This window comes from Tursiops truncatus, chromosome 6, assembly GCF_011762595.2.
Source record: "Tursiops truncatus isolate mTurTru1 chromosome 6, mTurTru1.mat.Y, whole genome shotgun sequence".
Lineage (NCBI taxonomy): Eukaryota > Metazoa > Chordata > Mammalia > Artiodactyla > Delphinidae > Tursiops > Tursiops truncatus.
In genome coordinates, this window is record NC_047039.1 from 109,893,828 (window position 1) to 109,919,719 (window position 25,892).

Below are 25,892 nucleotides of genomic sequence, written 5' to 3' on the forward strand. Positions count from 1 at the left end.
AGGAAAGTGATTACGACGCAAGAACTCGGGCCCAGGACTCTGTAAACGTGGGGGACTATTTTATGGTGCTGTTCCTTGCCCTCCAGCCTCCCTCTGGGTCCTCACGGTGCCATTTCAAAGCGCTCAGTCCCAGTATTCCTAATCGATGGTCATTTCTGAGAGGGGCAGCCAGGGTGCCGTCCAGGGAAAGCCAGGTCACTCCTCTCTGGGTTTCCAACCGCATCTAGGAATGGCGGGATCGCAACCTATCCCTCGAAACCAGATGGCAGCCTCGCTAGCAGGGCCCGCCTCCCACTTCCGGCCGGACCGCGGTCACGTGCCCTGACCCCGCCCCGCAGACGCGGCTCCTCTCGCGTCGGCGAGCGTCCCGGCTCCCCTTCCGCCGGAAGTGGGGCGACTTTCCCTTTCCGGCTACGGGTCCCCAAGCGGAGCGGGAGGCCCGACGGGGGAGCCGAGCGGTGGCGGCGGCGGCGGGGGCGGTAATGGCGGAGCTGGTGCAGGGGCAGAGCGCTCCGGTGGGGATGAAGGCCGAGGGCTTCGTGGACGCTCTGCACCGGGTCCGGCAGGTACGGGCGCGGCAGGCTGGTAGGAGCACGGGAGCCTGAGGCGGGGCCGGGTCGGGCCTGATGGGGAGAAGGGGGTCCGGCCTGGGGGCGGGAGGTAACCTGGGCTGACGCCCCAGCTGGGCTCGGCCTTTCCTTGTGGCTCCTGCAGCCGAGAGGAGCCGAGGGATGAGGCGCCACTGGGAGGCCCAGGCCCAGCCTGTCGGGCCGGTCTCCCAGGTGCCTGCAGCCGCTGGGAAAGGATTTGTCCAGGACGCCTGGCCCTATCGCGTCCCCACGCCGGGGCTGGACCCGCAGGGCAGCCAGCGTGGGGTTCTGAGGTTTACGGGGGTTGGGGGCTAGGGGAACTCACGGCGAGGACCCGGTCTAGACAGAAGGGGGCTGGCTCAGGCCCAGTAGCTTTTTAAAACTTGGAAAACATCCTCTTCAGACTTATTATATTTCGAGGGTGGAGTGGAAGGAATTCGAGGGTATTTTACTTTCGAGGGTGCTCTGGGAGAGGAGAGAAAGAAAGATGTTAGATAGGTGTGGGTGGTCCATAAGACGTAGAAATTCCTTATGGGCAATAGTTTTTCCTCTTTCAGGGAGCATGTGATATGAAGTCATTCCAGCAGTGAAACTTGACCATCTGACAATGTCGTGCATTTTGTCAGAGTTAAATAAACTGATTTTTAAGAGGTTGCAAGCTTCCCTGGAGAATGCATGTGGGACCTGCCAGAAATACTCTTTGGTTTCTGGTATGATGTTTAGAACAGAACATGTCCTTGTATTGTGTGTGAAGCTTACTGAACTTAAGTGTTAGCTCTAACACTGAAATTTCTTCTGCTGAGTGTCTTATACTCATCGTCTCTTCCTATTTAATTGTAGGCATACTAACGGATACTTTAAAAGTTGGGCTATAACTAATTACTGCTTGATTCCTAACAGAAAGCTACAGGACTCATTGTATTAGAAGAAAGCCTCCACTCGGTCGCTTGAAGATATGGTCTTTACACCTCTTTCCAGTATTCCAGGGGAGGGAACCCTACCTGTTTCCCAGATACTGACTTTTCACTGTAATACTGATGCTCCTATAGACATTACATTGGATCCCAGAAGTTTCCAAACCTGTGGTTCTGCCTAAAATTTTATCCGATGACTTGTTACTTACTGCCTAGGCACCAACCAATATATAGCGAGTATCCATCTTACTTAGACTTCAGAGCCAACCAGTGGCTGTAATGGATGAACAGTGCCATCCAGCTCCCCTTCCAGCACTCTGCTTGCCGGCGTGTTACACTGCTCTCCTCTACAGTACAGGGTCCTGAACCTTGTTTCTCACTGGCTACTAATATGTAATGGCTTTCACTCTGTGCTGATGTGTGACAATCACCTTGTCGGCCTCTGTATCCAGGAAGAATTATAGTCACTACCCTAAAGAGCTCAGATCCTCAGTTTGCAGAAGGCCTGTAGTTGAACATAAAATGAATTTTGAACCATTGAGAAGACTTTCTGCTTCTCTTGAGCCAGTGGTTGAACTCATATTCTTGGACAACCTGCTCAAGAGGGAGGGAGACCCTCTGTTAAATGCTGACCTAATGTGGATTGTTGAAGCAGTGGTGTTTACTACTAGCAGAGGAAACTTCACTGGAAATGTTCCCAGCTCTGAAATGCACCATTGACTGGAGCAGTTGTAAGCCCAATGGAGACAGTGCTGTAAGTGTATTACTTCCGAATATTAACAGCTGGAGGGCGATACTATCTCCAAGGATTTGATGGCCTTTAAAAACTAAAGAAAACACAGGTTTGTGGGTAATTTTAGGTTTATTTATAGATTTGCATTGGGCAAGAATTGAATGTTAGAAATCTAAAATATTGTGTACTTATATCAATAGTAAAGCTTACCTCAGAGGGTCTCATATCATTTGGGCATCTGATGATGGTGGTTCTGCCTTGCCATTGTGTACACAGCATGTTGCAGAAATGTGATTTTCCCCCCAGTAACTGGAGATAAAAGACAGTGCATTTCTTTATTTAAATGATTGGAAAGCTTTCTCTCCTCTTAGGTGTCCTCATAAACACCAGGGGCAGTCTGTAAGGCCCTCATAAGTTTGTCAGGGAGCAGTAAGCTGTCTGGTGCCCAGTTTACCCAGAATATCACAGCAGAGTCTGAGTTGACCCTGATGGCATTTGAACCTGCAGTTTCTATTAAGTCTGATATGTTGAGTCCAGTACCTAATCCACTAAGCTTCCCTCCTGGCATGTTGAAGCCTCCTTTTGTATCCTTTGGACTCTTTCCAACAAAGGGAACCAATTGTTGCTGTTAGATCACTCTAAGCATGGTATTCCTAGATCTGAAGGGAGTCTCTGAAGATGTCATGTAAAATTTAAAATTTCTGCAGCAGTGTGAAGTCCAGTGAGCTAATAGTGTTTGGCCAAAGGGATAACATAGCCACTTAGTAGGGAAGTACACAAAGGTAGAAATGTGATCTGATTCAGTCCCACTGGTGAAGATCTAAAACTGCTGGGTGTTTAAAAAAAAAAAAAAATCATGTCCAGTTCTGTGAAGTCATTGGCTGGTTAGCAAAAATAAAGTGTTTCTTCAATTCTTCAACTCGTCGTTTAGAGAGCGCAGGATCCTAATAAGAATGGGATTGGACTTAAAGCCAGATTACCCTGTTCTGCGGCCACACTGCACCTCTAAGCTGACTACTGTCTGTCAGGCTTTCAAGGGGCCTCATGGAGATTATGGATGAGTAGATGCAAATCTGTTTTGTTCAGCTTTTCTAAAAATGTAAGAGTTCCTGGAAAGCCCACTGCTGATAGTTCAGTAGCATCCGTCACCAGGTGCACCCATTCGCGTGTTAACAGGACGACGTCACACCACAGTGTACTTCACATTCCCAGCAGCCTTCCTTCCACGAGCTGGACCAGCCGCCTGCCAGTCATCACCCAGATAGACGTTCTCTTATCAAACTGCTAGGGCTTCTTAGGACTTTAAGCTCCTATTTTGACCTAGACCCAGTCATTGCTTCTGCACTGCATGATTCTAGAGTGTTCTATTCACATAAATACAGTGTTAATTGGTACCTCATGGAGTTGGGCATCATGGTGATTCTGCTCTCAAATGATTGTGACCAAGCCACTGAAGAGTCAGTGGAAAGTAACCTTTGACAGATTTTAAGGCCCAGAGCCTACTCTTTACTAGCACTGTTTTTTGGAACTGTTTGGTTGGTGTGGGGCCTCGGAAGTTCCACAGTCCTGCAGAAAATGCTTCCCAGTGCTGCTGTTTCACACTTCGAGCCTGAGCAGTAGATGATTTGGCACGTGTGCTGTATAGAAACACTACATTTCCTTTAAAAGAATGTGTCTCCACCATTTAAAGAAAAGGCCTGTGTTCATTGACTGTTGGGCACTCCTCGAGAGATGCTGCCTTTGCTCACCTCATATGTGATGCGTGTGCTGAATGCTCAGTGGCTTTCAGTTTACTCCACTGAGACTGTCTTAGACGTGCCCAGTGGTTGAGTAGCTCAGATCATCATTTCACAAGGGACTAACTCCTGGGTGTACCTTCCTTTGAACTTTCTCAGGCACTTGAAGAAAACCGGTGTCTGCAGGACATCTGTGGGTTGCTCTGTGTCTTTGCTTTGATGGGACCCAGTAGAGTACCCTACAGAGAGCGAGTTCTTGTTTAAGGGTTTTCATGATGTGACTGAGCCCATTTGGGTCACCGCACTTTTTTTTTTTTCTTTCCTGCGGTACGCGGGCCTCTCACTGCTGTGGCCTCTCCCGCCGCGGAGCACAGGCTCTGGACGCGCAGGCTCAGCAGCCATGGCTCACCGGCCCAGCCGCTCCGCGGCATGTGGGATCTTCCCAGACCGGGGCACGAACCCGTGTCCCCCGCATCGGCAGGCAGACTCTCAACCACTGCGCCACCAGGGAAGCCCTGGGTCACCGCACTTTAATGGAAGCACTGAACTTCATATTTGGTATTGAAAAGTAGGTGGTAAATGAACAGTACATTCCACTGTATGCCTCTAACGCTTTTCTGATATTCAGCTGGGACTTCTTTATCTTTCTTTTAAAATCTGATAACCCATGTGTATCATCAAAGTAAGGTTTCTTAAGTCCCAGATAAAAATTTGCGTAGACCAGAGTTTTCAGACTGGTGGCTGGAGAAGGCTCAGAGCAGGCCTGCAGGCATGCTTTGTTTGACCACACGCTGCCAACACTTAGAAACTAGAACAATTTCACGTAAAAAGTGAGATTTTTATCTAATACTTGGCCATACTGCTCCCACGTTCTGCAGTGACTTTATTTGGCAGTAGCTGGGTAGCAGCTGCCCCTTTGCACGGGGCATTGACTCTTCGAGTTGCCTTTGTTCTCACCACTTTGCTTTTGTTCTGCACTGCCCATCGGGATGCCTAGTCAGCAGCTTTTTTCCCTCATCCTTTTCCAGATTGTGAGCCCATACAATAATTTAAATTTCTAATGGAAAGAGCTCTGGTGGAGAGTTAAGGGATCTGAGTCTCCTGCAAGTAGCTGCATGACCTTGGGCTAGGTTGGCCTTTCCCAGCATTTGATCTACAAGCTGTTCATAGATCTTCCATGGAAAAGGGCTCATGGACAGAGAAGTTTGGGGGATACAGGGTTAAATAAAGGTGAATTGGCTTCTTTACTGCAGGACTTCTCAGAGCCCTTAGTATGCTTCTGTGCATTAAGTCCTACTAGGGTTTGAGATATGCATTGTAAATATACCCAAGTTCTGTCACTTCATACCCTCTTTTCATAAAACCAAATCACTGTCTGTGGATCAAACTTCAGGAAATATTAAGCTAGATAATCTCAGTGGTCCCTTCAAGCTCACCAACATTCAGAGCTTCCATCCAGCTAGATCTGAAAAAAGTTTTGGTCATATTATTTTGGTTTTTACTTTCTAATGTGTCGTGTTGCGTGTCTGTTCAAGCTCCCCTCTCCCTAGCTTTGCTGTGCAATTCTTTAACTCTGTTAATCGTCCCTCTTGAAAATGTTTTGCATTTAGAGTTTTGTTTAAAGACACTTGGGAAAGAATAGCCAGTACTTTTGGAGGCATGAACTACATTTTTATCCTAGTATCAGGTGATAGCAGATCACTTGCAAGACTGAGTAGTGTTCATGGAAATTGTGATGGGGATTGCCTGCTATTGTTTGAGGATCTGCTGAGTCCAAGGCCTCTTGCTGGATGCCGGGCCAGTGTAAAGATAAATAAGACAAGTTTGTTGCTGGTTTTATCTTACCGTGGAATTAGATCCTCACAACAACTGAGTGAAATAGTCAGGACAAGGGTTATAATTTTCATTTTATATTTGGAAATAATAAGCCAAAGGGAGATAAAGCAGTATTCTCGGAGGCACACAAACAGTTAATATATGCAGTAGTTCTTGGACCCATGTCTTCTGCATTCTAAGAGGGACTCGGTTCCTTTGCAGAGGTAGTTGGGTAGTTTTCCATCTCAATGAGAATTCTGCAGCAGAATCTTCAAAGCATCAAAGGGATGCTGGTGGAATTAGATGGGACATAGGGGAGAAAACTAATGGTCATGTCATCTTGAGGGTCTTTGGAGGGGGGATCCTAGCTGGAACAGTATTTCAGCTTGGAGCCTCAGCTGGTCATCTTAGCATTTTCCCGACAGGCTTCTCCATATTCACTTTAATTTTAGCAAACGTTTAATGAGTGCCTTCTATGTGCCAAACACATTGCTGTGCATTAGGGAAGTTCTTGAACTTGTTTGGGAGCATAGACCTTTTTAAGACTCTTGAAAACTTTGAACCGCTCCTCAGAAATATTTAAATAGTTTTATGTAATTTCAGGAGCTTCATGAATTCTCTAAAGCTAATCCCTGGAGCTCCCAGTCAAGGAACCTTTGTCCTGGCTGTACCAAGATGATTGAGACAGGTCCGCACCTCAAAGAGCTCCCTGTAATGGGGAGACAGTATAACCAGCAACTTTCTCAGTGAGGTCACGCTACTTAAAGGTAGTTTGTAAAGTGCTTTGCAAACAGATAAGGGAGTATTTAATTCTCCCCAAATGTGGGTGGCATGAAGTTGTCAGCAAAAGCTACTAAGAAGAGCTGATACCTTATTCGATTGACATATAGAATTCCTTGTTTTGGTTAATGCCAGTTAACAGGGCAGAATCAGCCAGGGCCCCATCTCTAATGACAACAATAGCTACCATTCATTGAGCTTGTGTTGTGCTGGGTGCCAGGCAAGGACTTTCGTATAAGTTCTCTCATTTGATGGTTGCAGAATACCCAAGAGGTAGTATAGTGCAGTGGTTATTAAGGCTTTGGATTCAGTCTATATGAGTTCAAGTTCTGCCAATCACTAGCTTAGTGACTTTGGATAAGTTATTTACCATCTTTAAACCTCAGTTTCCTCATCCGTAAAAGGGAGATCATTAATGGTGGCTATATCTATCTATCTATATCTATATAGATAGATACTTTTTTTTTTTTTTTGGAATAGCTAACATTAGAAGTTAGGAGGTTACCCTTGGGAGGTGGAGGTGGGTAGTGACTGAAGGGGTCGTGAGGCAGCTTCGGGGCTGCTGGTTATGTTCTGTTTCTTGATCCGGATGCTAGTTGCACAGGCATTTTAGTACCTGAAAATTCAGACTATCAACTCACCCATGTACTTTTTTTGTATTATTATTTTATTATTTTTTATTATTTTTCAATAGAAGGTTAAACTTAGCAAACATTTCTCGTTCCTTGCCATGTGCCCAGCGTTGTTCTCGGTGCTTTACATTGTTATCTTGGTATCCCCATGGGTACACTTCCAGGCAGACTGGCTCCAGATCCCACAGAATTGAGCTCCTGTCTGAGGTCACCGCGAAGATGAAATGAGGGCACCATCAGGCACTTAGTAAGTGCACAATGAATTTGATACACTGCCGTCTTCATAGTAACCTAGGTAGTGGGTGCAGAGTGAGGACTTGCCTCTGTGCACCGTGGCTCCAGACCTGCCCTCTGAGAGTTGCTCACCCTCAGCCACTGGGCTCGACCGCTCTGGCCACATACTGTGTCTTCCTGCTGTGGGGAGTAGAGACTTTCAGTCCAGTCTGTCGATTCGCCAGGGCGGGGCCACCCTGGGTGACTTTAGAGCAGAGGTTCCAGGGAGGCAGGTTGGGTTCCTCCTCCCTAAGTGGTGGTGTGAGCTCTCACCTCTGCTTTAGAATCGACAGTGACTATGTTGAATGACATGGACCCAATCAGCGTGTGGATGACTTGCCGCCATTCAGATAGCTTTGCCTGTTTCCATTTAGTGTAAAGTTTTATTAAATGTGAAGTTGTGGAAATATTCACAGCTTTCTGTTCGGGTTTATAGGGTGAGCTACTCTGATTACAAAACTTAAAGATGTGCACTGGGAATAAGTAATTGCCACGTTTCCTGACGTTAGTGAATCGTGTACCACCTTTATTATGACTTTTGTCATATCAGTGAACCCTCAGTATTCTATTTACTTTGTATTTTAAAATCATTTTAAATTTAGATTTATTTAAAATATTTTTGAACATTCATCCATGCACCTCCCCGAATTGCTTTGTACTCTTTAGAAAACACTGGTTTAGTTCATCCCTGCATTTTACAGGGAGCGAGACCACTGAAGGTCTTGCCCAAGGTCGTACACCGGAAGAGCCAGCTGGACAACCAGGACTCCTGACTGATTTCTGGTCCAGTGTTCCGCTCCTCCACATTTCCACTGACTACTGGCAGTGGAGGTTAAATGTCTATGACGTTGATTTATATTTCATCTATTAGCTGTGCTGAAAGTAGCACAGGTAGTGAGGTAACCCATTCTTGCCGCCTCCCCCCAGAAAGGGGGAAAGTGAATCAAGTAGCAGAAAATCGGTAGCAGCGTCCCCTCAAGGTCTTGCTTTCAGATAAGCAGTGGAGTGGCCTTGGTTTTCCTGGAATATCGTGGCTTCTGTGACTATTTTCTGGCCCACACCATTATTAACTGAAAATGTACCTCACTTCCCTCAAGCAGCTGCTGTTCAGAATGGTCAGTTATGGACGTGAGGAATTACTTCTGTGTACTGGAAATCATTAGGTTTTAAGTCCTCGGGAAGTGACTATGTTTAAGAAAGTATTAGGTGGAGGAAAGAGAGTTAGCCTAGTGCTGTGGTCAGTAGCATGGACTCTGGAGTCAGGCAGGCCTGGGCTTCAATGCTGTTTCTGCCATTTATAAGATGTGTGACTTTGGGCAGGTCACTCAGCCTCTCTGAGCTTCACTTTTCCTTGTCCTAAAGTGAAAATAATAATACTAACCTCCTAAAGAATCATCATGAGGAATAAATGAGATAGCATCTTTAAAATGTTCTTAGCAGAGTGCCTACACATAGTAAGCACTCATTGAATTTTAACTCATCATTTTAGTAGGCGTTTAAAATCATGTCTTAGAACAAGGCTGCATTTGTATGAATAAAGGAATATTGTTTCTTTATAGCATATTGTAATATATAATGTGATATCAATGTAAGTTATGGTATAATTGTATATTATAACGTTAAACTCACATCTAACATTTGTTTAGCCGCAGTTCAAATGCAGTTATTGACTTCAGAGCTACACCTCTTAACCATTATCCTGTAATGCTCTTCTCTTAGTGAAAATTTCCCAAATTATAGATAACCTGAGGCAAACATGATTTAAAAACAAATCTGAAATCCTCAGTCACATTTTAGAAGGTCGCATGTTGATTTAATCAAAATTAGGAATAGAAAACTATTGTGACACTTCTGGCATATCAGCTTTGGGGAAAAAATTACGTTCCAGCAGTATATGAAACATACCATATAAACTATAAGGAACGCCAAGGACTCAGGCATGACATCTGAGCTAATTTGGAAGGGAGGGAAGGGGTCTGGAAGCTAAGAGGTCTCATCAGAAGAGGGTAGAGAGAGTGCCAGATATGTGGAGCTTACATTTAGGGTCCTGTCTTTGAGGGTGATCTGACATGCACACTACTGGGGGACTCCACTGATAGCCATAACCTTTTCTCTTGTGTTTTGGGGTCGTCGTTACTGTCTCTTGCCAATGTTTTGGTCTGTCTTCAAACAGACAACTGGGCCAGTAATCTTGTGAAAACCCTCACATTGGCCATTTACTGCTCAGTTTATTGGGCAGACGAAAGGGTCTCGGTGGGGCATAAGCCACTGCAGTGTTCTCACCTTTTAATCTGCCTGCTTCCCGAGCTGAGTCCTTAAAGATAAGTTTTGCATCTTAAGTAAGTAACCAACCTCCACAAGTTTATCCAAATCACATACAGAGAGCAAGGTTGAAAGTTGGTGGTAGAATGCTGTTAGGCGAGATTTATACAGTATTCTGTTTTAGAGCAAATGCCCACTTGCCTTGAAATTTGAATATAAGAGATGGGGTTTCTATCAGCAGTCTTAGTATTTTAATTATTTAACTTAAAATAGTGTTTTTCAACAAGCACCTGTCCAGGCTACCACCATCTGTAGCCTAGACAGGGCAAACATTTTCTTCAAAAGTCCATAGTGGGAATTCCCTGGTGGTCCAGTGGTTAGGACTCCGCGCTTTCACTGCCAAGCGCCCAGGTTCAGTCCCTTTTTGGGGAACTGAGATCCCACAAGCCGCGTGGTGCGGCCAAAAAAAAAAAAAGTTCAGGTAGTAAATTTTATATACACACACACACACACACACACACACACACACACACTCTGCACACCATATGATCTCTGTGAATGGGTGTGGCTGTGTTCTAATAAAACTTTATTTACCAAAGCAGGTAGTTCACCAGCTGGGGTTTGCTGACTCCTGGCCTAGAATACCTCCTAAATGGTCCTGCTACTCTTGTCCCCTTAGAATCTATTGATATTTTCCTTGTCCAGGGGCATTTTTTTAAATCATAACTCAGCAGGTTACTCCCCTTACTAAGCCTTGTAGTTGCTTTCCATCACCCTTCATATAAAATCCAAGCCCCAGAATTCCCTGGTGGTCCAGTGGTTAGGACTCCATGCTTCCACTGCAGGGGGGCACAGGCTCCGTCCCTGGTCAGGGAACTAAGATCCTGCAAACTGCGAGGTGCAGCTAAATACATACGTAAACATAAATAAATAAATAAGTGAATAAATCCAAGCCCCTTCCCATGACCTCTGAAGCCCTATGTGAACTGCCCTTGCCCACCCCTTGGAACACATCTAGTTCCTTCTGTTCTAGTGACGTCAACTTACTTATCAAGCTTTCTCCTGCCTCAGGGCCTTTGTACAAGCTGTTCCCTCTGCCTAGAATGCTCTTCCTCATCATTTAGGTGTCAGATCACATCTCACCTCACAGCAGCCTTCCCTGATCACCCTGTTTAAAGTAGCTCTCCTGAGGACTCTGTATGTCCTTGTCTTCTCTTATTAGTATCATGCTTATCACCAGCTGAAATGATCAGTTTACTGATTAGCTTGTGTACCTGTGACTCCCCACTGACTGCCGACTCTGGGAGAGTAAGGACCTGCTTATTCTTGTTCACTGCAGAGCCCAGGACGTAGACACTCAGCACTTGTTGGGTGAGTGGCCTTCTTTTACAGCCCTGGTATTTGTGAAGGGCTGGTATCTTTCCCGTGTACAGAGCTCCTTTGTGTTCAGAGAATGTTGTTATCTCTTCAAAAACTATGAAGCAGATGGTATTATACCCAGAGGATCTTAGGCAGAGAGGAAGGGGACTTGCCCAACACCGCAGAACTAGGAAATGAAAAGGACGAGACCTGACCCAGGATACCTGACATTTAAATTCTGCCTTAGGCTTTCAGTATCATGATTGTCTTTGGTTGTTTATTTGTTTAATTTATGTTGGTCCCAGAAAGTCTCAGAATTCTGGGCACATTTGGACAACCTCAGGAAAACTACCACTGAAGACACAGGTCTGGGACATCTCTGCTGGCTGCCCTTAATCCACCCTTGCTTGTTAGGCTTAACTGAGGGACTAACATCAAGACCAGTTGTGAATATTCCTTCGATTAAATCAGAGAGTTAATTTATTGTGAAAATCAAGTTTAATTCCTAATGGAAACAAAGCAGATAAGCGTAGGAAGCTCTACATAGCATTTGTTTCTAGGGGAAAAATTGAATAGCTATGTTCTGTTCTTTGATGATGAATGTTAGAAGTTAGAATAGCTCTCAGAGGTTATCTCGGTTTCTCCAGCACAGGAATCCTTCCAAACTAGTCTGGACAGATGGTCATCCCCCTGCTGTTTGAACTTCCAGTGAAGAGCAGCCTGTTGTTTTACGTTTCTGTAGATCACATCATCACTTTATAGGGGTTAAAGTCAATAGGACGAATATATACCTAAAGAGCTGTCAACATTTGAGCAAACATGGCCTTTTAAATATTGCTGCGGAATTTGTTCCTTAAGGGAATCCTGTGCTGAAACCTTTTGAACAAAGTTCTTCATATTCTTGGCCTGCTTTTTTCCTTAAAATGTGGTATACCTATATTTTAAGTGATGACTTGAAAATTTGCTTGTAGAAGACACATTTTTGGAAGTATCATTTCTAAAGACACATTATTACTAAGACCAAAAGGGAACTCAGTTAATAGTGCAGAGTCCATGTCCTGTCACAACATTGCTTTACGTTAATCTCCGTCGGGGGGAGAAATGGGGTAACAGCCCTTTAAAGAAGACTCTTGTCTTTCTCCCTCGATGGAGCCATGATTTGTTACTGAGTATTTAAATCTGATTCTCTCTGTAGATTGCTGCTAAAATTGATTCAATTCCTCACTTGAATAATTCCACACCTCTAGTGGACCCCTCAGTGTATGGCTATGGAGTACAAAAACGGCCCTTGGATGATGGAGGTAAGTTGCTGTAAATATCTTTGCCTTTCAGGTGGTAGTGAACCTGCCAGTTAAGTTGGAGTCTGTGTCAGCCATTTCCTTAACAGCTTTCTCCAGCGTCACTCTCTGAAGAAGAATGCTTGTGGGGAGGTATTTAAGATGATTTTCCTCAGCAGTTCTACGGTATTTGAGTTCTTACTTGCCTTGATAATACGGGAAGTCTTTTTGGCTGGGCTGTAAGGTAAAAGACAGTCTTCGAGCATCAGCTTGGAAATAATTGGACTGATTCGAGAGTTTTGCTTGATTTAGCCCTCAGCTATTCCTCAGTGCACACGTGGGAATTGAAGTCCCCACTTTTCTCCAAAGAAAAGCTGGGATTTGGTGCATGGCTCTGTGGAGGCTGTGGCTACGTACTGACCTTAAAGAAAGGAAAGGGGAGTGATGACCTTTTTTCAGTTTATCTGCTGGGTTTTTTCCACCATTCCCATTTATAACAGGCTCTTTCTAGCAGCATCCATTTTTCTTTCACTCATTCTTCGTTTATTTCATTGGTTTGTTGATATACGCTACTCATCCCCAAAAGAATTTGAGACCACTTAGAAGTGCGTCGTTACCAGCACTTTGGCAAGGAGTATCAGATGTGTTTCTGCAGAGAACTTGGACTTCCTTTATCATATTTCATCTCCCACAAAGTAGCTCTGTAAAAGGGATTCTGAAATACACTAGATGGCACGTGAATATGCACGTAGTGGGTGGGCCAGTGTCTTCTCTTCCTGTCCTCAATCTGCATATGTACCCAGCCACGTATGTGTGTTCATATTTCTGTGATACCTTATTAAGTGAAAAACAGTCAAGGTATACAACAGTATATATTTTGTAATCTCCTTTCCCAAAAAAAAGTGCATGTTTTATGTTCATAGAAAAAATGTAGTTTGGCATGACTAATTGCTCTGGTCTCTTTGGAGATTCTAAAAGAGAGATTGCCATCATTTTTGTAAGTGGGAACCTTTTTGGAATAATTATATAGACTCACACGGTGCAGATTTTAATGGAACAACCCGCAATTTGGGTATAAAAGTTCTTGTCTATTTAAAAAAATTATTAATGTTTATGGTCACTCACAGAAAATCTACCACAGGGCCACTGGAACTAAGGGGAACATTTACACTGCTACTCTGAAACAGTATCTTGTGATCATCTTATATTTAATTGGCATGAGTGATTTCTTAGACCGAACATGAGTGATTGTATTATCTGCATTTTTGCCTTAGCAAAAAGCTGTCATGCAAAGCAACCTTTTTTACCTTTTCGGGGCAATCATGTTTCAGTTCCTCTTATGGGACATCAATATAAAAATAACAGTAAGTTGTCTGGCTCTGAGCATATGTCTCATTAATGGACAGTGTGTCTCTCTGGCCCACCATTTCCAGAAATTGAGATCAATACATTCCACAACTCTCAGCCTTGTTTTCACCCACCGCGTGGAGTTGAAGTGTAAAACTTGTGCCCACAGAGAAGAGTATCACTATGTCCTTTGCATAATGAATGCCTGAAAATTTGCAAATGAAACCTCTGGCATCTTGCAGGCTTTTTTTCTCCCATTAATCCTTTGCACACCCATTTGAAAGAATGTTGCTCGTTAAGTCACCAGTAAGTCCAGAATCTCACTTGAAACTCCAGTTCATTATTATATGTGTATCGTCACCTTTTTTTTTTTTGAGAACCATAATTTTTTGCATTTTGGGGGACTAAGTTCTTGTGATTAGAGAATAAATACACTTTTTCTCTTTCCTCCCCCCAAATATTAAGTCTCCTTTAGTAGGAAAGAACCGAGGGAGACCCTTTCCGCCTTGAACCGCGTCTCCTGTCATCCCCAGGCCTGTGTTTTACCATGACGACAGACTGTATTTGAAGCATGAGAAATTTCTCTCAGGCCTTTTATGTTCTACATAACGGTTTGATAAAGTTAATCCTCTCTTCTGTTTAAATAACAGAATTACACAAATTGTTTGTTTTTCTCCAAGTTGGTCTCTTTGTGTAGAGTTTGAGATTTGCTGTGGACCTTAAGGAGAGCTGGGCATCTGGGGCCTGCCCCAGCCTCTTGTCAGTTGTCTCCTGACAGGGGTGAGGTCACTGGGCCAGTTCTGTTCTCTTGAATAAATATGTGGATAAACAGACCCTGTCAAGGAAAGTGATGTTCGTGTTTACCCAACAGCTTTCTAAGGGTCACAGGCTTGCTGTTTGTGAGATGAAAGTTTAGAAAAGCAGAGACGAACAACAAGCAGGAATGCCGGCACTTTTTTCTTAGCAATAAAGATTTCCGAGGGCTTTGCAGTTTTTTGTTTGTTTTGGCTTGGGATTTTTTGAGGGACATTCATCAGATCACCTCTTTAGCAATATGAACTTGCAGACTTTCCCGTGAAGCCAGGTTCTTTGACGTCTGGGAGGTTAAAGTTCAGTCCCCTAGAAGTTTTTGGAGGTGTTATTTGGGTCTGTTTAAAGGTACTTCAACTCTTAAGTCAACCATAAAGAACCTTAACATAGGGCTTACTCAGGACATGGAGATGTGCAAACACGTGTATGAATGGGAGGATTTTTTAAAGTGCTAGGCAGTAAAACAGGAGGAGAGCGATTTGAGTTCGTTGTGTTCTGATGTAGAAAGCGATTTGGGTTAGTTGTGTTCCAAGGCAGTGGTGAGTTGTCCGTCAAGCTGCCAGTTCATGAGCTCACCTGGAACCCAGCAGGAGCTTTGCACCCAGCGTCCAGAGCCTGCCTCGGTCCCTGATCTGGGAAGAGCAGTCATCCTGCTGCCCTCCCCCCCTGGGTCAGGTCATTTTCGCTGTCAGCGTCTTCCGTCTTGGCACCCACGCTTTCTCACGGTTTTTGAGGTGCACCCTGCGGATTCGAGAAGCTCCCTGCTGGTCTTGGTGTGACAGTGGTTCCATCCAGTACTTTCTTCATGCTTCTGCTGGAGCCCATCGAACCAGTTCCACCCCTCTGCTCTATGACTTGTGGCAGCTTCCGGTAACCGGGGGGCCCAGCCCTTCCTAACCTGGCCACCGCCTCCTGCCCTTCCAGTCTCGCTCCCCCGTTCTGCGCTCTGCAGCGGCCTAGTCAGCTTCCTTCTCTGCTCTTCCAGAGACACTTCCCCCATCCCAGCCCTTTAGCTGACTGACTCCTGCTCACGCTCAGTCTCGGATGTGATGTGACTCCCTCCTGGCAACCTGTTCTCATCCTCACCTTTTGACTTTCTTCAGTGCCCCGCTCGCCTGCCCTCTCAGGGTGCCCCCTCCCTTCTTTCGTTTCCTTCGTCCCCTTTACTCCTCCCTCCCTCCCTGTTCCCCCTCTTCCTCCCGTTCTCACACGCCCACCTCATCGGGAAATAATAAATGGCACTCTGCTCTGAACTTCGACAGCAGTTCACTTGTCCCCTCCTTGGGGCGCATTTCATCTTCTTTATTCTGCAGGTGACGGGACGTCACGTCCCTCTCCTACCAGATTCCACGTGCCATGATCATAAAGACAGTTTATTTCCCTACCTACCTCATGCAGTGAGTGAATAAATGGCTTGATACCTGAGTTCTCCCTCCGTGTATCCTATGATAGCATTTAGGAAATTGTGTGAAAAGGAAGCTCCAGATTTAAGAGAGTAGTATTAGCTCACTGATGTAGAAATGCAAGTTTAACTTTCATCTAAATCAGAAGTTGGCAGGCTTTTTCTTAAAGGGCCACGTAGTAAATATTTTAGGCTTTCAGGCCGTATGGTCTCCGTCCCACCCACTCAACTCTGCCATTGGCACTCGAAAGCAGCCTTAGACAGTACGTATACAAATGAGCATGGCTGTGTCCCAATAACTGGTTGTTTACAGAAGTGGAAAGCTGGCCCTCAGGCGTAGTTTGCCAACCTCTGATCTCAAATCAGCCTTGTCAAATGATTAACTCTAATACTTGCTTAATCGTCAGTTAGGAAGGTGTACAGAGGGTCCCCACTCCCCTAATTTCCTTAAACAAATCTCCTTGTCTCAGGTTCCACTCTCTGTCTTGACTGCTGGAGAAAACAAGTGGTTTCTACTCTTTACGTAGAGCTGGTTGACAGATGGAAAAGGCACTCTTCCCATTGTCCCCGCCATATTTCGAGGGGCAATGAAAGCATCTTCTCCAGTTTTTTTTTTTTTTTTACTCTGGGAGAGTTTTAGGTAATCACGTCCCCTTGAGCTCTTTTAGTTCAAACAGACCACACTCTCTTCCTGTCTAATCTGTAAAGAGTGGCACCAAAATCAGAACTTGGGGTGAATAAAGCGCCATTCCTGCCATTGCAAAGGGTTGGGGTTGGGGGGCGGGGAGTGTTATGCTAGTGACTTTGAACATATGCCTGTCTTTGCTACCAGAGACTTTGATACTTACGTAATACCATCTTAGCTTTACCACACTTCCTGGTCTTCTTGTGGAATGAAGGAAGGAGAATTTTTAGGGGTACTACCAAATGAATGATTTACAGGAAGATTGGAATAGAATATCTCTATGGTCCTTTGCAAGTTTTATTTCAGCACTTGTGGCATAGGGCAAGGAGAAGGAGGAAAAAAGAGTGAGGAGGAAAGAATGTTTTAAATTCCAGACTTCCAGAGAGAGAAGGGGGATGAGAGGTGCCCGTGCTCGGGAGTGGCGAGGGCCAGTGTGCCTGCAGCTGCGTGGCAGGGGCGTCCGTGCAGCCGCAGGCACGGGGCCTGCACCACCTCAGGCAGGATCCTGCAAGGGCCAGAGCCTCTGCTTTGGGAAGAGAGAAAAGTGCATCTCAGAGATGCTCATACTCTCCCTGTATGGAGGGCAATAATGATGCTGCAGGGGTGAAGAGCCAAGACTAAAACCCGGTCCCTGAGGGTTGGAGGGGGTGGGGGAAGATCTGCCTTTTACAAAGTAGGGAAAGTAAATCAGGGGTGTTGTCAAGCAGTAGACTTCAAGCCGGGGTGCACGATGTCCTCCCAGGGTTAGGTGGGTGTGGACAGGTTCACGGGATCCTTCTCCAGCTCTTACGCTTCTGTGCACCCTCTCCCCTAAAATGGATCTGAGAATTGTGTCTCTGCTGGGGATGCCACGTGGGCCTACTCCTTTCCACGCCCCTTTTCACATCACCCTCCTTTAGTTTATGGCGGTTTGTCACCAAGAGCGGTGAAATCCTCAACTGCCTCAAGAGGGGTGAGTCCGGGATCCTGAGTGGGGAATCCCAAGACGATAAAAGCATGAGAGTCTTGGTAAGAAGATTTTTATTTATCCAGGTAACAGCTCATGGCAGAGGCTCACGCTGTCCCCTCCTCCCCTCCACCTGACCCGTCCGTTTTAGGATTGTAATTCAGAAGTGAGTTGTCGTCACGTGAGTGCATATTAACACATGTGTGAGTTGGAAAAGGGAAGTGAGTTTTTTTTCCTGGCAGAGTATGATCTGACTGGTTGGTTTGACAGTTGGCTTAGCCCAGTAGATGAAATCGTAGACATCTTCCATGAAAACAAGTGAGCTAAATCTGCAGTATCAGTGTTGCAGCAGAGATATAACTGAAGCCATGTGCAATACCTGATATATTATTTGCACCCATTAACCTAGGAAAATAACTTAATTGTCAAATCAAAAGGGTTTCATAGTTTTTCAAAATTCTTTTAGGGAATATATGACCGAGAGTGGTTCTTGACCCTGGCTGTATGTGAAAACCACCTGATTAGCTTTTTTTTTTTTAATTTTATTTACTTTTTATTTTTATTTTTGGCTGCGTTGGGTCTTCATGGCTGTGTGTGGGCTTTCTCTGGTTGCGGCGAGCGGGGGCTACTCTTCGTTGCGGTGCGCGGGCTTCTCATTGCGGTGGCTTCTCTTGTTGTGGAGCACGGGCTCTAGGTGCGTGGGCTTCAGTAGTTGTGGCACGCGGGATTTGGAGCACAGGCTCAGTAGCTGTGGCGCACGGGTTTAGTTGCTCCGCGGCATGTGGGATCTTCTTGGACCAGGGCTCGAACCTGTGTCCACTGCATTGGCAGGCGGATTCTTAACCACTGCGCCACCAGGGAAGCCCCCTGATGAGCTTTTTGCAAAACTAAATATGCACTTACCATTCAGGCCACGGTTACACTCCTGGGCATTTATCCCCAAGAAAAGAAAACTTGTGTTGACACAAAAACTTGCCCACACATCTTCATAGCAGCTTTATTCATAATAGCCCCAAACTGAAGCCCAGATGTCCTTCAGCAGGTGACTGGTTAACAACCTGGTACCTCCATGGTCTGCATGGAATACCACTCAGCAGTATAAAGGAACAGACTGTTGATACCTGCAGCCACCTGGATGGATCCCTAGGAAATTATGCCGAGTGAAAAAAGCCAACCGCAAAAGGTTACATACTGTATGATCCCACTTACATGACATTTTTGGAACGGAAAATAGATTAGTGATCGCCAGGGTTTAGAGATGGAGTGGTGGGAGGGCCCGTACAGAATAAGAAGAGGCCGGAAGGAGCCCTGGAGCCTGAACTCCTTATTGTAGAGGTGTCTGGAGAAGTGGTTTGACCAAGGGCGGGTACCTGATAAGTGGCAGAAGGAAGACTTGAAACTGGGTCCCTGTCTCATGTGCTGTAATAGGGAATGCTTGAGAATGGAGACTCCAGAGTCTGAGTTTGGGGTTTGAATCCCAGCTCTTCGTGGTATTAGCTGTGTGGCTTTGGGCAGCTTGCTTTACTTCTCTAAGTCTGTTTCCTCACCTGTAAAATGGAGATCATATTTACCTCATGAAATTATCATCAGGATCGTAAGAAGTGATTTTCACACTTTTAAAGTACTACTTACAATGTAAGAAATACTCATATCTCCCTCCATCAGAACTAGTGACTACACACATACTAAAATCACGTGTGTAATTGAAATTAAAACTTTATGAAATACGTATCCTTAGTATCCATGGTCCCTTCAGTTTTCTATTTCATTTTTAATAAAGCTGGTCGTGACCCCCTAAATTGATTTCATAGCCGCTGGATGAAATGAAAATAAGGCACAGTACTGTAAACAAGTATCATACCCTTTATTTTTCCTCTTAATTTTTCTCCCGAGACCCTTGGGTGGGCACTGGAACTGGGGAGGGGTGCAGGTGGGGTTCCTAACACCTCTGCACTCCTGGAGACCAGGGTAGGTTGCTGCTTTCCCCATGAGACTCTCACCTTGAAGGCAAAGATGACCTCGTTCACCATTTCACGCCCCGGACCCGGCACAGTGCCCAGCGCCTGAAAGGCATGACGGTTCAGAGGTCACGTGGGCACGGGCACTCGCTCACCTGTGCCCTTTTCTGAGGGCTTGGGTGTGATCGCGCCTCCATCGGTCAAATGGGACGGGTAGTGACAGCATCTGCCTCGCAGGGCTCTTGTAGGACTAAGTGGGTTCTTGCAGGTGAGGCACCTAGAGGAGCGCCCTTTGAAGCTAGTGGTGGTCTTCCACTCGCAGAGCATGTCAACTGCAAGTGGAAGTGACATTATTGAGATAAACTTGGATTTACTCTCGCCTTTAAAAAATAATAATTTGCCAAATGAGTTAGAGATTATGCGTCTAGGGACTTAGAGCTGAGCTAAGTGTGTCAGTTTGTTGTGGCTCTGGGATGGGGGCTGCTGCCTTAGAACACAGGAAGCCTTCGTATTGTCCTTGGCAGAAAAGCTTTTAAAAAATGCCTTGGAAACTGCAGATGTCCCTGCAGCTGACTGCAAGTCTCACTGACCTTAACCGGGGCTTGGAAAGGCATCGGTCAAGAGTCGCGGAGACTGGAATCCAAGCACGGGCGCAGGAGGGTTGTGTTCAGAGGCTGAAGAGGAAGGTTTGGTTTATTGCTTTGTTCTGCTGGTCATGGGTCACATAAGAACTGCCGGCACTTCCTCTCCGGACCTGCCTGCTCACCTGCCGCAGGTCTGCTGCTCTGTGCATCCCAGGTCTTGTCTGCACTGGGATGACGGACGCTTTGGTCCTTTGAGCCTTTTTGAAGGGGAGTGGGAGGGGGTAACCGTTAAGATTGTTGTGTATCATAAAGCTGGGTGTGTTCCCCAGTGATATTTTGATAGCATTTCTTTGGGGGGAAGAAAATGGAGACTTTTTTCCTCCTCACTAATGGGGAAAAAATGTGTCCAGTGCCTTATTTTTTTCAAAGATCATGCTTGAAACTGGCAGAGGGTTACTCTTCAGAAAGGATTTCTCATATTGTAGCGTGAATATTTTCTCTAGGAAGCTCATCTTGCCATCGCCCGGGCGGCCTTCCATTACACAGCGCGCAGGATACATGAGAACCACACCTGCGCGTGTTGCGCCGAGGGGAACTTTGGAGGCAGGCTGAACCGTGGTCGACCAGCAGGTGCCATTAACAGGAAATAGGACTGATTTTATTCAGCACTTTTCCTTTTTTACAGTAAATGACGGTAGTTACCATAAATTGAGCTTGATAGGCGTTGCCATTGCCTCCCTCGCCTGACCCTTTTCATCCTGAAGACGCAGAGAAGCCCCTCTTCGTGGAGTCGGACGTTAGCGGTTTGCTGTATGAGTGCCCAGTGCCCCTCATCTAACTGCTGGTTTTCATTTTTAGGCATCAAATGGGAATGTTTCCGAAGGGAATGAAACTTTAAATGGCCTTGCAGCCTCAGGCTACAGCACTTGCATGGAGGAGGGAGACGATTTGCCCGCTTAAGAGTCCACCAGCTCAAAGAGTTGGATCTGGATTTGAATTTGATTTCATTCTTCGGTGCTGTGTGTTGCTCTCAGCAGTCCGTCTATTTGTGGGATAGTGGTGTGTGCACTTTTATTTTCGATCTCTGTAGGCACCTCCACTTGGCAGCAAAGCAGTTGGCTGTCAGAAATGATACGGTGTGCGTGACACCCGTCACACGTACTTTGCCAACAGAAAGGAATTTCCTTTTTTTGATGAGCACAAAATTTCAAATGGCTTTTGACCACGAGCCCTCTGAATGTTCTTGTGAATCTCATGAAGTTCTTTATGGTAGTTTAGCCCTTGACTGTGTTTCTGCGGCTTTTCTGGCTGAAATATCAGAAAATCATCAGCCCTTTGACACCTCTTACCGAACAGCACAGGAGACCAGGAGCCAAGGTCCCGCCACGTTGCCGCGTTTGGGGACTGGGCACCTCCCTTCTGTGTTTGCATCATTTCAGGACATTTTAGTTCCTCTGTCTTCCCTGGATTCTTTACCCGTAAGAGAAGAATTCTGACAGTAAGCAGGGAAGCTGAGCTTGACCCTTAAATAGAAACACGGGGCCAGCGACACTCAGCAGCCCTCTGTCGTGGACCTTCTCCTTCAGTGTGTTGTTTTCATACCCACTGCCCTAAGTGTGGGCGTCCCCTCTCACAATGTCCACCTTTCACGTGGAATGGGAACCATGAACACTGCCTATCCCAGGTGAGGGCGTTTGTCATATTCAAACTGGAAATGCAAAAAGAAAATTTTAAGATTCAGTAAAAAACAATTCTGTTATCCCTGAGATAAGCAGGTTAATAGTACGTAATGTCAATATTTTGGCTGTAGACCATTGTGTTGCTGTTGATCCGGGAGAAATGTGGTATTGACTCAATAGCTTCGTGTACTTTTTGCTAGCATGCTTCTCCGTGCTTTTTATTCTTCTTTTAAAACATCATGATCTGGTTTCTTTTCCTTTGTCGTTTTATGACCAGCTCCTCCCCGGTCAGAGGATGACAGGGTTAAGTTCAAGCAGAAAGAAGACTATATTGGAGACCTAGATTTCGGATGTCAAACCATTTCAGTCTTTGTTCTGAGGTTGATGTAATTGATCCTTCCCCACTTATCGCATATCTGTCCTTCTTATAACTTTCCCCAGAGACATATTTTTGAAAGCTCTTGTTAGCATATTGTAAGATTCATTCAATTCCTTATAAGACAGTTAGGATTTATACTTTTTTGTTGTCTGCTGACCGTGTTTCCTGGGCTGCATTTTCCAAAAGGGAAACACCACAGAATCATTTTTTGCTGATGGCTGGTGGAGACACTCATCAATAGCTGAAAGAGGAGAAACGAACAAAAAGCGTAGATAAAATGGTGTTGTGGGGATATGATTGCAGAGTTGGTTTTCATCATTAGAACCTGTTGGGCACCGTTGTCTCTGTGAAATGGGCTTGAAAGGCGGTTGCTGACTCTTAGTGTCCGCTGTATACAGATAGCAGTGGTGGCTCAGCGAAAAGGCCCGGGGAGGGAGGAGGCCAGATCCTCTCCTTGAGAAGCTCATGCTCTTGAGAGGGTAGGGAGAGTGGAGGGGGTGCCCCATGGCATGGCCGGCGGGAACATATGTGCACTTTCTCAGTGACTGCAGCTGCCACGGAGCAGTCTTTAACAATGCTTCTGAGCTAGGAGGTTAAATCTTCTCATTTGTTTTCAAAAGAGAAAGAAGGGACCCTCGCCATCTTTACATTGAGTTTGGATCCCAAGCAGGAGGGAGGTAGGAAGAGAGAGGGATTTAGGCGAGCAGGATTTTCTCCCAGGCCTCTCAGCATGTGGACACACAGATCAATTTCTTATCCTGCGTTCAGCTGGACACTGGGTTAGAGACTGTGTTGATCACAATGTCCCCTCCTGTTTCATATCATATAACACATTCATTTCAGCCACTGAGCCTAAATTACTGTTTGCTTTCTTTCTGCCTTTCTTTTTCTTCCCCGCCCCCCCCCCCCCCGAAACGGTAAGAACTCGTGTAAGGATGAAGTTAGTTTATCCGTGCTAATGCTTTGATTTTTCTTTTCTCTTTCTCTTTGCCACAGTAGGTAACCAGTTAGGGGCCTTGGTACATCAAAGGTAAGCAGTGGGTTATGTTTTATTATTTATTGATCATTTCTAATTGTTTATTGATCCACCATCTGTACTAGAGTGTTAGAAAGTCAGAGGTTGAGAGTGTGAAAAAACATGGGCTAGATTTCCTTAAGACTCAACTTTTTTTGTAGTCCTTTCCAAGACAGTGTAAGCTGAAAGGATAAACTAATACAAGGTATTAAAACGCAGCCGTTATCCTGTGTAAACTTAGAAGACTTCTGGGATGTTGGCGCTGCTCTTTCTGCCCACATACGTTGAACTTAAAAGTAGAGAATGTGAGAATTGTCCTCCTGGCTGGATGGTTTTCCCAGCATTTGTTTTATGGACCCTGACCTCTTCGCTTGAGCAAAGCTGTGCTGAAGAAGTGTGACTTGCTGGGCTTTCACAAGATGGAGCTTGTGTTGCTCCAGTCATCACGGTCTGGGAGGTGGGAGCCCAGGTCCCCCCACTGTAGTGAGAGGCCTGGCAGCAGAACCTTGGATGGCTGCCCGGTTGACTCCCTTCCTTAGTTTCCCCTCACAGAGTTCCCTTAAACACTGAGGATTTAGAGAGAGACAAAGACCTCTGGGCTTTAAAAAGACCAGTCTGTAAGATGGAATATTTGTGGTCACAATGTTGTCATTCAAAAAAGGATAAAATATACAGGAAACCGCCAGGAAGGCTTCTCTTCCCTAAAGGGTGAAATTTTATGCTGTGTATTTGTTACTGTAACATGTTATCCTTAACGTTCACCAGCAATGATACAGTTGTATCCTCTTGTGTTCTATGCAAATGTTTAGGAGTTTCTAGAAATCACCAGGCATCGGATAACCAAAAGATCTATTCTGGGGTTTTTTAGTTATTGTTTCTTTGTTTGCTTTGTTTTTTAATGAATTGAAATATAGTCATTGAAATGAGGTTGTGTCAGTATCAAATGTAACTTTCCTATAAAGCCGTAGTTAATCAGGATTCTACTTTCCAAAATGTTTGTACTTTGTGCGTTAGACCAGTTTCAGCCTTGCATTTAGAATAGAGCTTTGTCTTCCAGGAAGCCCAAAGCAGTTTATCCTAATACGTTTTTTCCTCAAAGAGAGTCTGCTAAAATTGTTCCTGCGGGCTGAGGAGCTGCCTGAGTTTTGAGTTGTGCTGGTGTTGAACCCCTTCTAGTAAATTCCACAGTACTGTTTCCTGAGAGTAGACAGCTTGTGCTGCGTGTGAGCAGCAGCCTGGCGGCTACACATACAGAAGCACTGTTACCCTTCACTACCATCAGGAAACATCCCAACAGGGACCCCCCCGTCTATTGTACGACGTACTGTTAGGCCAGCCGAGCCTTGGCATTAACAGCCACACTCCTACTGATTAGGAAGCTGGGAATTGCCTGATTTCGGTGTGAATTTGGATAAAGAGGTAGAGATAATCCCTGTGCATATGTAATCTGAGGGTGTAAACACAAGAAGACTGTTTGCTCACATCAGAATGATACAGTGGCAGTGCTATTTATGATACTGCATTTCTTCTAAGTGCTGCACTTTCCCTGAAAACATGCACTTATTGCTTTCCATGATGGGTAAAAATCCAGCAGTGTGAGAGATGTTTAAAAATGCTTACCTTTTTTTTTAAAAAAAAACTACTTGCATTTAGCTTCCTCCTAAGGTAAATGTTTAGATTTAATTGCTTTCTGGGGTGTTGGGCAAATTGGATATTGTCCACAATACACCATACAGCAAATTTGAAGAGTTGTTTGAAAGAGCCAGTGCAATAGTAGGTTTTTTTAAAAAAAAAAAAAAAACATGTAATGGATGGGGTAGCATTTAACAGAAGCACGTTGCCAAGTAAGCAAGGTAATTATTCTGTACTGGTCAGCACTGATTAGGCCTCGGTTAGATACCGGTTCCATTTGGGACGTCTCACCCTAAAAGGCAGATAAATTAGAGGGAGGCCAGAAAGCAATAAAAGATTGGGAAACAAGGAATATTGAAGAGTAGTTGTCCCTCTTCATCTAGGGAGACTTGAATAGAAGTCTAAAACACTCCCCACTCCCCAGAGGATCTTCAGGTGTTCAGCAATACTGAGGGTAGCTGTAGGAAGAAAAGGCAGTGGTTAGTGCAGTTAGTTGATGGTTTAATGAAAAAAATAGAGGTTTCCTCCTCTGACACAAGGAAAGGGGAGGCTTGGATCTCTTCAAGGAGTGATGGACCAAGGGGTTCATTAGATGACAGTCTTTGTGGATGGTTGTGGGCTTGTGAGCCAGATTGGCATGATTTCTTTTAAGCCTTTATCTTCTAACATTGCCAATATGGGAAATTTGGGGAACCTAAAATGACTGCAGAATTCTTTATTCTGTGTATTTTTCCAAAATGTTCTTTGTTTTTAGGGCAGTAATAACAGAAGAATTCAAAGTGCCTGATAAAATGGTTGGATTTAGTAAGTATCCACATTATCTACTTTTTCCCTCATTTCTGTTCCTTATTTTCATTTTAATCTCTCAGTGGGAGTGTCACCCATGGTAGAATGCTCCGCACATCATGTTCTCTAGAGCCCCGGAGCACTGCAGGGAGACCGGAAGGTTGGGCCCTGGGTCCCCCCCTCCCCCACTTCAGCTAGAGAACCCCATGTCGTTGGCTGTGTTTCACATGCAATTCCTGTGGGCTCGCTGAGGCCAACCTGATTTGTTGTGCTGTGAGCCAAGTGTGAATGTTTGCTG

General features: G+C 45.2%; 1 protein-coding gene across 7 annotated transcripts in view; it reads left to right on the plus strand.

The window, feature by feature from the left end:
* The first annotated feature begins 404 nt into the window (after positions 1–404).
* FUBP3 (far upstream element binding protein 3) overlaps positions 405–25,892 on the plus strand; it is a 49,343-nt gene continuing 23,855 nt past the window's right edge. The window contains exons 1-4 of one of the 7 annotated variants that reach the window (XM_033858857.2): positions 405–566; positions 12,290–12,395; positions 23,158–23,191; positions 25,563–25,612. In XM_033858857.2, the coding sequence (XP_033714748.1) occupies positions 483–566; positions 12,290–12,395; positions 23,158–23,191; positions 25,563–25,612 (274 nt within the window). In that variant the 5' untranslated portion in view covers positions 405–482. Of the gene's footprint in view, positions 586–1,547; positions 2,259–12,289; positions 12,396–23,157; positions 23,192–25,562; positions 25,613–25,892 lie in introns of those variants that run through there. The other 6 variants (XM_033858856.2, XM_033858855.2, XM_033858860.2 and 3 more) reach the window with 6 other exon arrangements.